The sequence below is a fragment of the Sus scrofa genome, chromosome 16, assembly GCF_000003025.6.
Source record: "Sus scrofa isolate TJ Tabasco breed Duroc chromosome 16, Sscrofa11.1, whole genome shotgun sequence".
NCBI classification, from domain to species: Eukaryota; Metazoa; Chordata; class Mammalia; order Artiodactyla; family Suidae; genus Sus; species Sus scrofa.
The window spans coordinates 21442749-21455988 of NC_010458.4; the positions used below are offsets into that span (position 1 = coordinate 21442749).

A 13240-nucleotide genomic window follows, 5' to 3' on the forward strand; every position below is an offset into this window, starting at 1 on the left:
GCCAAAGTTACGAAAAACATATAAATAGATGGCAAAATCAAATCACTATTCTTAATACATGGAGAGCTCCTACAAACCAAAGAAAAATAGAAAGATACAAAAGAAGCAAGAGACTAATAAATGTCTGAAGAGACAGTCAATTGTACTAAAAAAATTACAAATTTTTAAAATGAGTTTTCTTATAAAATTATAAAAAATTGCTATTATGTAATGAGGTAAGATTATGGGGGGAAAAGCACAGCTATACATAGTAAAATGTGACATAACCTATTTGGAAAATAATTTAGCAATATCCATCACAATTTAAAATATGCAAGTTCCATGAATAACCTGTACCAACAGACACTGCTCCCATCGAGGAGCTGAGCTTAGTGATGAAAACAGACATTATTCAAACAGAAATGGTGTGAAAACTGCTGTTTAATCTAGCATGGAAGACTTCCTGACAAACTGGTTATTTAAACTGAGATAAAAAGCTAAACTGAGGATAAGAGTCAGCCAACCAAAGGAAGGAGCAAAAATATTCCAGGCAGAGGGGCAGCATGTACTAAGGCCTCCAAGGAGTTTCAGAGAAGTGAAGAGGTCAAGTGTGACTAATGGGAAAGGAGAGTAAGGGCCTGAGTAGCACTTGATCAGGCTAAAGAAGTAAGAGCAAAGTATCCCAATAACAGTTCGTTCTGAGGTCAATGAGCAAGGCCTAAAAACAGGAATGACAAGAATTGAGTTAAAAGATGCTTGAGGCATCATCACATAACAATTTTCCATGTCTATGCTGTCTTAAAGTTTTGTTGACTTGTTAGCACACCTCTGAATGTTCCATTATATATTATATATTATACATGAAATATACATAGAATACATGAAAACTTGATTATACATTATATAATATACAATAAATTAACAGCAAAATTTTACAATTTGTTGCATTTTTTGTGTGTATACTGTTGAAATTTGTACTCTCAACAACTCTGTCATGTATTTCACAAGTGAGTACAAGTAAGCCTTATTAAGATTACAGATTGGAAACAAAACTTAATAGATACAATTTCCAATGCAAAATGTTCTCTAAAGAGGTTTCCATGCTTGGTGGGATTACTTTGGATCAAATTTTCACGAAGAGGTATCCTGTGATTGTATTTTCACTTCTACTATGTCCCAGTAACCATATAACTTTTATCTAACCTGGGAAACTTTTGAGTCTTTTAACTATTAAAACGAGTTCCCATTGTGGCTCAGCAGAAATGAACCCGACCAGTATCCAAGAGGACATGGGTTTGATCCCTGGCCTTGATCAGTGGGTTGAGGATCCGGCATTGCTGTGAGCTATGGTGTAGGGTACAGACATGGCTTGGATCCCGTGTTGCTGTGGCTATAGTGTAGGCCAGCAACTGTACCTCCTATTTGACCCCTAGCCCAGGAACTTCCATATGCCAGAGAGTGGCCCTAAAAAAGAAAAAAAAAAGTTACTCTCAAGACAACAAGTATAATCCTGCACTGCTGGATATATTCTCCTTGGATTTTTGTCAGTTAGAAGATGGAGCTGATACCTCACAAAGCTAAACAGCCAACTAGAAATCATTCGAATGGATGAGACATTCTTAAGAATTGCACATCACCAAATTTTTAGTCTAAAGCCCATCAGTGTACTAATAACAACAACAAAACCAACAGTGTATCCAAAAGGAAATACACACAACTTGATGACTACTGACTGTAAGCTTTAGACTTGCTTACCTCCATGACATCTTCTAAAGTCTCTTCTGCATCTGCTTTCTCTGTCATCAATTTGGCTGCCTTAAAATAAGTTTTCATTAGTAGATAACCTCTTTTTGCTCCATTCCAGTATGACCGAGGAATTTCTACCAAGCCATACCCCAACAACAACACAAGCAGAAACAGACCCCAGGTATTTGCGGCAGCTATCCCAATTGTCTGAAGCTGGTTCCTAAGAAAGGGAAAACATAAGCAGAGAACTGTGGTAGATAAATTTTTCTGATAAAAAAAGGAAAACAAAACTAACCAGTGTTAAGTGGTTTTTCAGAAAACAACTGCCCTAAGGGATAGCCATATTTTTATATGAAAAAAATTCAACCTTCAAATCCTCAGCTACTCTTTCAGTAACAGCAGATAATGTGTGTTTTAATGAAAAGTGAAAGAGTGTGACTACAGAAATAGATGTTAACACAGGAAACACAGCTTCTATCAGAATTAGAATCCTGGATAACTTGACAAAATGATCTTGAGGAAAATGTATTTTTCATTAGGTGCTTTCTTTTTCAATGTTAACCAAGAGGAGCCTGATAAAAAATTTTAACTCTGAAAAAATGTTAACTTGTTAACTTGTTTGTTAACACTCTGACATAAAACGACAATAATATCTCCTCGGATCCCTGTCCTAGAGTAATGACAATAAAAACAAAAATAAACAAATGTGACCTAATTAAACTTAAGTTTTTGCACAGCAAAGGAAACCATAAACAAAATGAAAAGACAACCCACAGAATGGGGGAAAATCTTTGCAAATGAAGTGACTGACAAGGGATTAATCTCCAAAATATATAAACACCTCCTACAGCTCAATACCAAAATCAAACAAACCCATCAAAAAATGGGCAGCAGATCTAAACAGACAATTCTCCAAAGAAGACATACAGATGGCCAAAAAACACATGAAAATATGTTCAACATCACTCATTAGTAGAGAAATGCAAAACAAAATTACTATGAGGTACCACTTTACACCAGCCAGAATGGACATCATCAAAAAGTCTACGAACAATAAATGCTGGAGAGGGTATGGAGAAAAGGGAACCCTCTTACACTGTTGGTGGGAATGTAAACTGGTGCAACCACTATAGAAAACAGAATGGAGATTTCTCAAAAAACTGAAAATAGAATTACTACATGATCCAGCAATGCCACTCCTGGGCATCTCTCTGGAGAAAACCATGACTCTAGTCAGACATGGAAGCAACCTAAATGTCCATCAACAGAGGAGTGGATAAAGAAGAGGTGGTAGAGGAATTCCTGTCATGGCTCAGCAGAAACGAATCTGACTAGTATCCATAAGAACACAGGTTCAATCCCTGGCCTTGCTCAGTAGGTTAAGGATCCACCGTTGCCATGAGCTGTGGTGTGGGTCACAGACGTGGCTCGGATCTGGTGTTGCTATGGCTGTGGCATAGGCCAGTGGCTACAGCTCCGATTGGACCCCTAGCCTGGGAACCTCCATTAAGTCTCAGGTGAGGCCCTAAAAAAAAAAGACGTGGTACATATACACAAGGGAATATTACTCAGCCATAAAAAGGAATGAAATAACAGCATCTGCAGCAACATGGATGGACCCAGAAATTATCCTGCTAAGTGAAGTTAGCCAGACAGTGAGACACAAATATCATATGCCATCACTTACATGTGGGATCTAAAAAAAGGATACAATGATCTTATTTGCAGAACAGAAACTGACTCACAGACTTTGAAAAACTTATGGTTACTAAAGGAGACAGGTTGGGGGGAGGGATGGGCTGGAGGTTTGACGGAAATATTCTAAAATTAGGTTGTAATGATGGCTGTACAACTATAAATATAATAAAATTTATTGAATTTTAAAAAATGTTAACTTGTTTTGAAGCATACCCACAAATCTATGGACTCCAACAGTAAGGATTCTCATTACTACTCTATTCCTAAACTTTTCAGATCTGACTCTACACATATATTACAGATCGCAAGTATAATACAGATTTCAGAAGTTCTCTTGTGGTGCCATTGGTTAAGGATCTGGTGTTGTCACTGCAACAGCTTGGGTCACTGCTGTGGTGCGAAGTGAAGCCCTGGCCTGGGAATTTCCCCATGCTACAGACGTGGTCAAAAAAAAAAAAAAAAATGCAGATTTCAATTTTACTGTAATGATAAATCTAACATTAAGGAGAAATATGCCCTCAAATTATAGTCAGAACAGAACAAAAGAAAAATATTCACAAGTTCCAATGAGAAAAAAAACTAGGTTTTTTAGTCGTATACAAAATTTGAAAATCTATCTAAAAATCGTAACAATAGGATTCTCAATGAAAAGTCTATTTGCCTACATATGAGACTTTTATTTTTTAAAAATGCAACTGGACACAGAAACAATGTTAAGAACATGATTTTCTTACCATTCTAAGTGCAAGTGTGGGTTTACAGCTACATAAATTAAAAATGCTCCAAAAATCAGCAAGTAGGTGCCATAATAGATTGCATTCTCAATCAGTGCAGTTTTGATCTTTCCAGTGATAGAAAACCCTCCTGATCTTGCATATGACTGCATAAAAGGTAACAGAATCCTAGATGATTAGGAAAAAAGTGATTAAAAAACACATGCTATGTCTGTACAATCTCAAAATACCAGAAATATGTGAATCTCAATTTTAATATATGGCTCTTTTCATGAATAAATGATTTTGAATAATAATACTGAACAAACTATAACAGATGGCTGAATATTTTTCTAATACTAATTTTGGGGAAGAGCAAAGCATACTTCTGGGAGCAAAAGGAGGCCACAGTGACCAGGAGAGAGTATGACAGCATAAGTGACTTGAATAAATCTAAAGTCAAACCTTTAAAGCTTTCATGAATAATTTAGATTCCACCCAAATAATAATGAGGAATCATTTTCTTTAACAGAAAGGAGATATGTTCAAATTTTAGTTTTCTAAAGACCATTCAGCACAGAGAATGGACTTAAAGGGAACAAAACTGGAACTATTCAGAGAGGTAAGGGCTGGTGGTGTGGTGAGAAGCAGGAGAGAAGGGTGGCTGTCAGTATACAGATTTTGAAGTAGCAGGACATATTCCAAAGGAGCTGCATAGGGAGTGATTGGCCGGCCAGTTCCAGAGTTCAGGAGAAAGGATCAGAAATACAGATAGATTCAGAGTCATTACCCTTCAATGGTACTGAAATAACATCAGTTTATGAGATCTAGAAGGGTGAGTATAGAGAATGAATAAGAAGGAAAAGAACGGAGACTAACCCCTAAGGAGTATCAACTTTAAAGGAAAGGCAGACAAACAAGAGGAGAGGCCAGCAAAGGAGACTGAAACAGAAGGATATGGAAGAAAACTAAGAGTATATGGAATAGAAACCAGAAGAAAGTATTTGAAAGTAGAGAGAGAAAACAATGGAATCAAGTGCTGCTAAGAGGTAAAGTACATTAAGAGTCTGTATGCATAAGTGGAGAAGGGAAAGTAGAAAACAAGGGTTCAATGGGTAAGGAAAGTGTAAGCAGCGAGCAAATGGAGACACTAAATGTAGACAATTCATTTAAGAAGTTTGGATAGGCAGGATAAACTATGGTATATTCACAAAATGGAGTACTTTACAGAGATGAAAAAGAAAAGAATACTGGGACATACAACATAGAGGAATCTTCTAAATATGTGAGTAAAAAAGGAAGAAAGGCGCAAAACAAAAAAAAAAAGCACATACTTTATAACTCTGTATTTATCAAGTTGAAAAGCAGGCAAAACTAATCTATGGTGATGAAGTCAGAATCACGGCTACCTTTGGGGAATATAATGACTAGGAAAGGGGTATGAGGGAAGCTTTGGGGATGTTGTTAATGTTATATATCATATCTGAGTGCTGATTATATGGGTGTATTCACTTAGGAAAAAGTCAAACTAAACACAATCTGGGAGATCCCATTGCGGCTCAGCAGGTTAAGAACCCAACAGTGTTCGTGAGGTTGTGGGTTCGATCCCTGGTCTTGCTCAGCAGTGAAGGATCCAGTGTTGCCACAAGCTGTGGCATAGGTCACAGATGTGGCTCAGATCCAGTGTTGCCATGGCTGTGGTGTAGGATGGCAGCTGCAGCTCTGATTTGACCCCTGGCCTGGGAACTTCCATATGCTGCAGGTGCAGCCAGAAAAAAAAAAAAAAAAAAAAAAAAAAAAAACCCACAAGCTGCGCAATTTTTTGTACTAATTTATACCTAAAAAAAATTCTCTCTAAAAATTCAGCTGTGATGAGGAATAAATCATTAAGGGGAAAGACAGAAAGCTGAAAAGGGTTAGACTTTGGTTTCTTTTTTTCAAAGGATGAGAAATCTGTGCATGCTTGGTTGAAACTGGAAGCTCTAAGTATAGGCAGCAAGAGCTGAAGGGTATGGGTCCATATTTAGGGAAGAGGGATTAGCTTTAAGAGTGACTCTTCCACCCTTGGAGGGAAAGAAAGGATAGGTAAGTAGGTAGGTTTGTTCGTGAAAATGTGTGCAAAGAGCTGTCAGCTGATGACTTCTTTTTTCATTAGGAGGCAGAAAATAAAGACATCTTCAAGGAGAGAAGCTGATGATTACTAGAATATGAGAGAGTCGCAAACGGAGCAGACAAGGTTTGCAATAATCAGAAAGATTTACTGTAGAGAATGAAGAGCAAGCGGACTAAAGAAACAAAGAATAAAAGTCTGGCAATGTTGAGGGCCAGTCAAGTTCAATGAGCATAATATAGGGGCACCATACTCTGCTGTGTGACTTTTCTTCTGTGATGTTCACCATCTCCAGTTTTAGAGCTTAGTTAACTGCAAATATGTAAAATGCTCAGTAGACAGTAGATAAAGCAGGAGTCTGGAGCTCAGCAAAAAGACAAAGCTATATCAGGTAGAAAGAATGATTTGGAATATATCAAGGTCAATGAAACCATGGCTATGATTAAAGTTATTCGAAGGAGAGTCAGATAACAGGATGACCAAAGATAGGGTGCTAGGGAACACCAACGTTTAGAAATACACCACAGAAATGAAGCTCATTAAGGAAATTCAGAAGGTTGGACTAAAAACACAGAGAGAAAACTAGGGGATAATGATGACCTGAACAAGAGCAGTTTCATATAATAATGGGCCTTGAAGAAGACTGAATTGAAGGTCAAGAGAGAGAGCAACAACTGAAAGGAAATGGGGACAAGGAGAATTTTTTATTCCTATTTTCTATTTCTTGTTTGCTTTGTTCTTTTCATTTAAGATGTGAGAGATGTAAACAAGTAGAAAGGCTGAGGATACGGATTTAAGGGAAAAAACAGGTGACATCTGAATAAACTCTAAAACATGTTCACTGAAAAAAAAAATCACTTTTTAAAATTTAGCCAAAATTTCAGAAACTTGATCCTTCACTACCACTTACCATGTTAAAAACTGTGATGTCCAATATACTACCCTCCAGAAAATTGGCATGATTCCATCAGGAATGTAACTCCATGGCTTGAAACACGGACGCTGGCTATTTAATAATAATTTAAAGCCAATTAATCATAAATGTTGATTACTTAAATGAATCACACAGTTCGTGTGTGATAAAGTTCACTTATATTCAGATTTTAAATTACTGACTCAAACTTGTAAAATTCCATAGGAAATAAAAATTCAAAGTTGACTATCAAACTAAAAAAACATATACCAAGGAAGGGACAAAACAATCTGTTCTAAAGAAGAATGCATTTCATTTTTCAACTTTCAGTGGTTTTTTTAGTCATTGACTAAAAAGAAGACAATGTTCTGATAGACTAGTAACGTGACAGACTTTAAAAGTAAATGCATCATGAAATCAAATCTCTAATTTGATTACCTTTCAGGTTGATCATTACCTTTAAAATACACACTCATCACATGTGTGGGGTTGTTTATGCCAGGGGGAGGAGAAAGACATTAGGTGATTAATTCCCAGAAACTGGAACCCTAACTAATCAGTCACTACAGCATATCTCCTGTGAAGACAGATGCCAGCATCTATACATAATTCTGCATTAATTTTCTGACAATATGTGTATCTGACCATAATTCTGTCAGTAAGAGTCAGCCTTCCTAGACTGTAAGTGTATCCTTTAATCCAAGGGCTTCCAACAATCCACAATGGTGCTTCAAAAGGGAAAAACAACTACATTCTAAATTTACCCTTATTCAGCTTTGATTTTAAAAAGTAAATGAAAGTTGCATAAAGAAGCAGGCAGATACTACTTAAGCACTGGTAAATGCTATAGCCAATATTTATTTTTACTTGGAAGCTTGATATAAATTTAACATAACCTTCTGATAATTTGAACTTTATTTACTCTTGGTCTAAAACCATAATGACTTCAAAGGATGTGCAATATCAAAATAATATCCAATATACAGAAGAATCACCTTGTTCATTTTTACAACCTTGTAAATTAGGCAAATGAGAAAATGCATGCCTCATTGTTTTGATCAGAGAGAGACTGAGAGGAAAAATAGTTTTTGGAAATTGCATTCTTAGTAAGGGACAAAAAAAAAATCAAGTCTTCTCCAAATTTCTCATTAGCACCTCCTGAAAGGCTTTGTGTACCAATACATATTTACATTTTATTTAAGATTTAAAATTAAATGGAATACAAGCTAATTAAAAGTCTATTAGCAAAGGTTGAAGAAGGGAGGTAAGTAGAGAATGAAGATAAACTTTTATACATGTAAAATCCAGATGTTAAAAACAATTTTTAAACAAACTGCCCCTACAATATTAAAAAAAGAAAAAAAAAAAAAAAAACCCACACACACAAAGAAGAAGAGGAAGAAAGTACCTTGGAACCGGGGTGGCAGCAGCATACAATCCTGTAACATTGCTACTTTCAGGAGGGCTTGAGTTTGCAGCAGCATGTTTACACCTGTTGTATATTGTCTAAAGCAATGAAGGCACGGTTTAAAAATGAAAACCAAGAGGTTATCAAGTATTCAAAGGATACTGGAGTGCATCAATCTACCCAAAACACCCTCCTGGCTATACTTTTTATGATCAAATTCATATAATAATGCTTCAGTTCAAAATATACATTAACCTTTACATAATTTAGCTGTCTCCTATCTCTAACATGCTATATAATTACAACTGCCTTTTAAATTGTGAAAATCAGTTTCAGCTCTTACCGTACTAACATCCAGAGGCAGTATGAAGACAATGAGAAAGCAGAGGTACCAAGCTAGCAGTGTTCCCACAATTACAAGTCTATGCTGTTTCTTAAAGTCTCCATATCGATGTAGCAGGAATAATGCCAGAAAAAAGACAAAAACAATCTCGAGTCCCAAAGCTGCACCACTCATTATTCAATGTTCACTCTGACTAACCAAAGTACTTCACATACAGGTCTGGATCATATCTGTAAACTGAGGGAGGGGAAAAAACAAAAAAAGGTAGTGTTAACAGAAGAAATGACCCCTTGGAAATTTCCTAATTATTTATTTTATTAATGTCCTAATAAATTCTTTAGAAAAATGTCAGGCTTTACACTGGACAAGGAAGATGAAAAAGAGATCATTCCTACTCTCAAGTCCTTATATATCATTTTTTAAGGCATATGTTGAAAATTTCACATAAATTTCATATTTTTCAGGGAAAAAAAAAAAGCTATTTTTAACAAAGATCACACTAGTTCCAAAAATATTATAAAGTAAGAATACCAGCTATGAACAGTTTCAATACAGTATTGCTTGGAGCTTGTTCCCTATTTAATTTATTGTTAAGTCGTAACAGAATATTTCATATAAATACACTCTTGATTGGATCCTAGGAAATCAGATATTCTGTAAAATAAAGTTTTATAAGTCATCTACATGTCATTACTTAAGATTTTCTAAAAGAAAGGGAGAGACAGAAAAAGACCATTTGAAAGTAACATTTTCTTTGTCTGAAACAGCATTTTTCTTTTTTTATGCCAATATTATACAACTTTCACTATCCGAAATTCTTGTTCATTTATGTCTTCATGAAATACATTTACCTCTTTCCATCTATCTATATAAATCTTCTTTGTAACTATACCTATTTTATAGGCAGAAAAATTTATCATTGGTTATCAAAGTCATATAGTTGAGAATATTTTTAATTATAAATGCTGATGATATAGACATCAGAAAATGGTTTATTTGATATCTCTCTACCCTTATAATTTACCTTTATTATCTGAAAACAATATATACTTTTCACCTCTATAAAATCAATGTCAGGCATTTTTGTTTGTCTATGCACTATCATACCTCAAGGAATAAATCAATATCTTAGCAATAGAGAATCAAGATTATGATGCAACCCACCAAAATAAAAGAAGGTAGAATCAATAAAATCTGTCAAATCAACAAACATCTCCAACCAAAACTAGTTATTAAAAGAATTAAAGAAAGTTTGGGTATTTAACAGATTGGATTTAAATTTATATAAGAAATAGCCCAAGTGGAATATCACTAAAATCGCATTTAATAAACTATTTACTTCATTATTTCTTTATATTGTTTTTATTATTTCTTTATATAGTTTCTCTCCATTCCTCTGTGGATTTTAAGCAATACTTTCATTCTTAAATATCTAAAATTGAAACCCTTTTGTCACTCTCTATCACCATATTCTGCTATATTTTTCTTCAAAGCACTTATCTACATGATATAATGTATATTCCTTATTGTCTCTCTGTAAACACCCCCTACTATACACACACAGACTCTGAGAGCAGAGACTTGACAATTTTATTCAGCATTATATCCCACGTCTCAAATAGTGTCTGGCGCATAAGAAATTTGTTGAATGAATAAGCAAATGAACAAAAACATTATGTATACTTTAGGATATACACTATTTTTTATTACTGCTGACTTTAAAGGTAATGTCAAACTCTTGCTATTGTCTCCAAAACTGATTTTACACATACTTATTACAACTCATAAGACTTACAATTGCTCATTACTACTATTCAAAATTTCAAGTTTCATTTTCAAAGAAAAAACCTGTACCACCACAATAACAGAAAGTCAGATCTTACTTTTAAGCCAAGAGTAGATTAAGCGGTTAGGTGATAGCTCGATGCTGAACGGGCTGATGAAGAGCGTTACCATCTTCAAGATACAGGTTTTTTAAGGAAAAAAATCATTCAGTGTAAACTTAATATAATTATTACATGAAAATACTTTTACGGTTTGACCTAGATATTTATTTTGCCTGACATTGTCCAGTGCAAGGAATATGACGATATAGAAAAATGAATATCAGCGATTAGCAAGAAAATCCTAAAGCATGGCAGAGTGTTAGTGAAATGTCAGAAATTATATTTTTTAAGATTATTTAATAATATCAGAAAACTACCATAACATTAACTGAAAAATGAGATTCATACATTTTTCTATAATATGCATAAAAATAAGAATGAAAGAACAACAATGAAATATGTGGAGATATCAATAATAGGAAGATTACAGGCATAAGCAAACAACACAATCAGTTATAATTGTTTTACAATGGCTGTCAATTTTTCAGTCTGATTCATAGTCAGTACTTTTAAGCGTTACAGATGAATAAACAGAATTACGGATTCTTTGTTCAAGTAATAAAGAAATGATTTGGTTACATCTCTTCCCATAGTGTATTACTCTCCTACTGTTGCTGTAAAGAGTTACTATAAACTTAGTGGCTTAAAATACTCATATGTCATTGTTTCTATGAGTCAGATACTTCACAGTTTCTGTGGATCAGATGTCTAGGCACAGTGTGGCTCAACTTAGTTCTTAAGACCAAAATCAAGGTGTCAGCTGGTTTGTGCTCCTCTCTGGACAATCTGGGGAAGAATCCATTTCTAAGTTCATGCAGGCTGTTGGCAAAATTCAGTTATGTTCATAGGACTGAGATCCCCATGTCCTTGCTGGCTGTCAGGTGGCGTTTGCCCTTAACTTTAGAGGCTTCTTTCCAGTCTTTGAATGTGGCCCTGCATACCTCAGAGCCAATGGCTTGTCAAATCCTTCTCATGCTTGAAATCACTGACTTTCTCTTCTGCCTTTACCTGGGAAAAAGCCATTTTTAAGGGCTCATCTGATCTCACTGGGCCCACCTGGATAATCCAATTACAGTCACTGGTTCCCTGGATTAAGGCATAGATATCCTTGGGAGGATGGGGGGGGATGATGTCTATGATTTGGTTTACTACACCATCTATTTCTGTTCAAATTCAACTCCTGTTGCCTTATTATGACACAAAGTTATACCTAGGGGGTCCAACAAAACTAGGGATGAAATTTAGGGTTTCCCTTACCTGAGATAACAAAATAACAGTGGGGGGGAGTTGCTTTTTAGGGCTGTGTCCTCCGGATATGGAAGTTCCCAGGCCAGGGGTTGAATAGGAGCTATAGCTGCCAGCACAGCCACAGCAACACCAGATCCAAGCTGCATTCATGACCTACACCACAGCTCATGGCAACAGTGGATCCCCGACCCACTGAGTGAGGCCAGGGACTGAACCTGAGTCCTCATGGACAATAGTCAGATTCACTTCTGCTACACCACAACGGGAGCTCCCAATAATAGTTTTAAAGTACATATCTTTGACCTTGTACCTAAATTCAAGTGTGGAGTTATTTTTTTACAGTCCAGAATGACTTCTTTTATGAATTCCCATAGCCTGTTGTGGTTATTTCAACTGAATAATTTTCTGTTCAAAGTAAGTGGTGCCTTACTCTCCATCAGATTTAGTTATTTGCATATTAAATTCATAAATCAGTTATCAAGTAAAATCTAGTAAACAAACAGATTGGACAACTCAAGTTTGGTGTGCTTCGCAAACTCATTGCCAAGGGGGACAGCAATTTGGAAATATGCATCAAAGACCTTAAAAGGTGGAGTTCCCGTAGTGACTCAGTGGTTAACGAATCTGACTAGGAAACACGGAGCTGCGGGTTCAATCCCTGGCCTTGCTCAGTGGGTTAAGGATCCGGCGTTGCCGTGAGCTGTGGTATAGGTTGCAGACTCAGCTCAGATCCTGCTGTGGCTCTGGCGTAGGCCGGTGGCTACAGCTCCGATTCGACCCCTAGCCTGGGAACCTCCATATGCAGCAGGAGCAGCCCAGGAAATGGCAAAAAAAAAAAAAAAACCCTTAAAAGGTCTAGCAACTCCTCTTTAAATAACTTACAGAAATACCAAAACTGGAACAAAGATTTGTCTACAGTATTATTTTCACAGCAGCATCATTTAAACATAAAAATATAGAAACTACTTAAATGTTTATACTAAATAGTTCAGGAAGTCTTAAAAATGTCCACCAGCCTCACTGCTGTCCATTACCTTTTGACAAAAGCAGGCAAGGGTTTAATACATCACTAATCCTGCTAACCTGGCCATGACCTATGGGAGCAGGGATCTGTGTCTAAGTTAAGAACTAGCTAATAGGAAGAGTCCATTACAGGCAATGATTAAAGAAGCCCACCAGATTCCTCCAGCCTGGAA

The 13240-nt window shown here is 36.0% G+C and overlaps 1 protein-coding gene across 11 annotated transcripts in view; it reads right to left on the reverse strand.

Moving 5' to 3' along the window:
* The window catches only part of LMBRD2 (LMBR1 domain containing 2), a 60609-nt gene that overhangs the window by 40381 nt on the left and 6988 nt on the right, over positions 1 to 13240 (reverse strand). For 9 of the 11 annotated variants that reach the window (XR_002339768.1, XM_021076992.1, XM_013990625.2 and 6 more), the window contains exons 2-6: positions 8911 to 9147; positions 8568 to 8665; positions 7157 to 7252; positions 4158 to 4325; positions 1735 to 1945 (exon numbers count right to left, since the gene is read on the reverse strand). Coding sequence is in view for 10 of the 11 variants with exons in the window: in XM_021076992.1 (XP_020932651.1) it covers positions 1735 to 1945; positions 4158 to 4325; positions 7157 to 7252; positions 8568 to 8665; positions 8911 to 9084 (747 nt within the window). In the remaining variant the exon portion in view is untranslated. Of the gene's footprint in view, positions 1 to 1734; positions 1946 to 4157; positions 4326 to 7156; positions 7253 to 8567; positions 8666 to 8910; positions 9149 to 13240 lie in introns of those variants that run through there. The other 2 variants (XM_021076988.1, XM_021076991.1) reach the window with 1 other exon arrangement.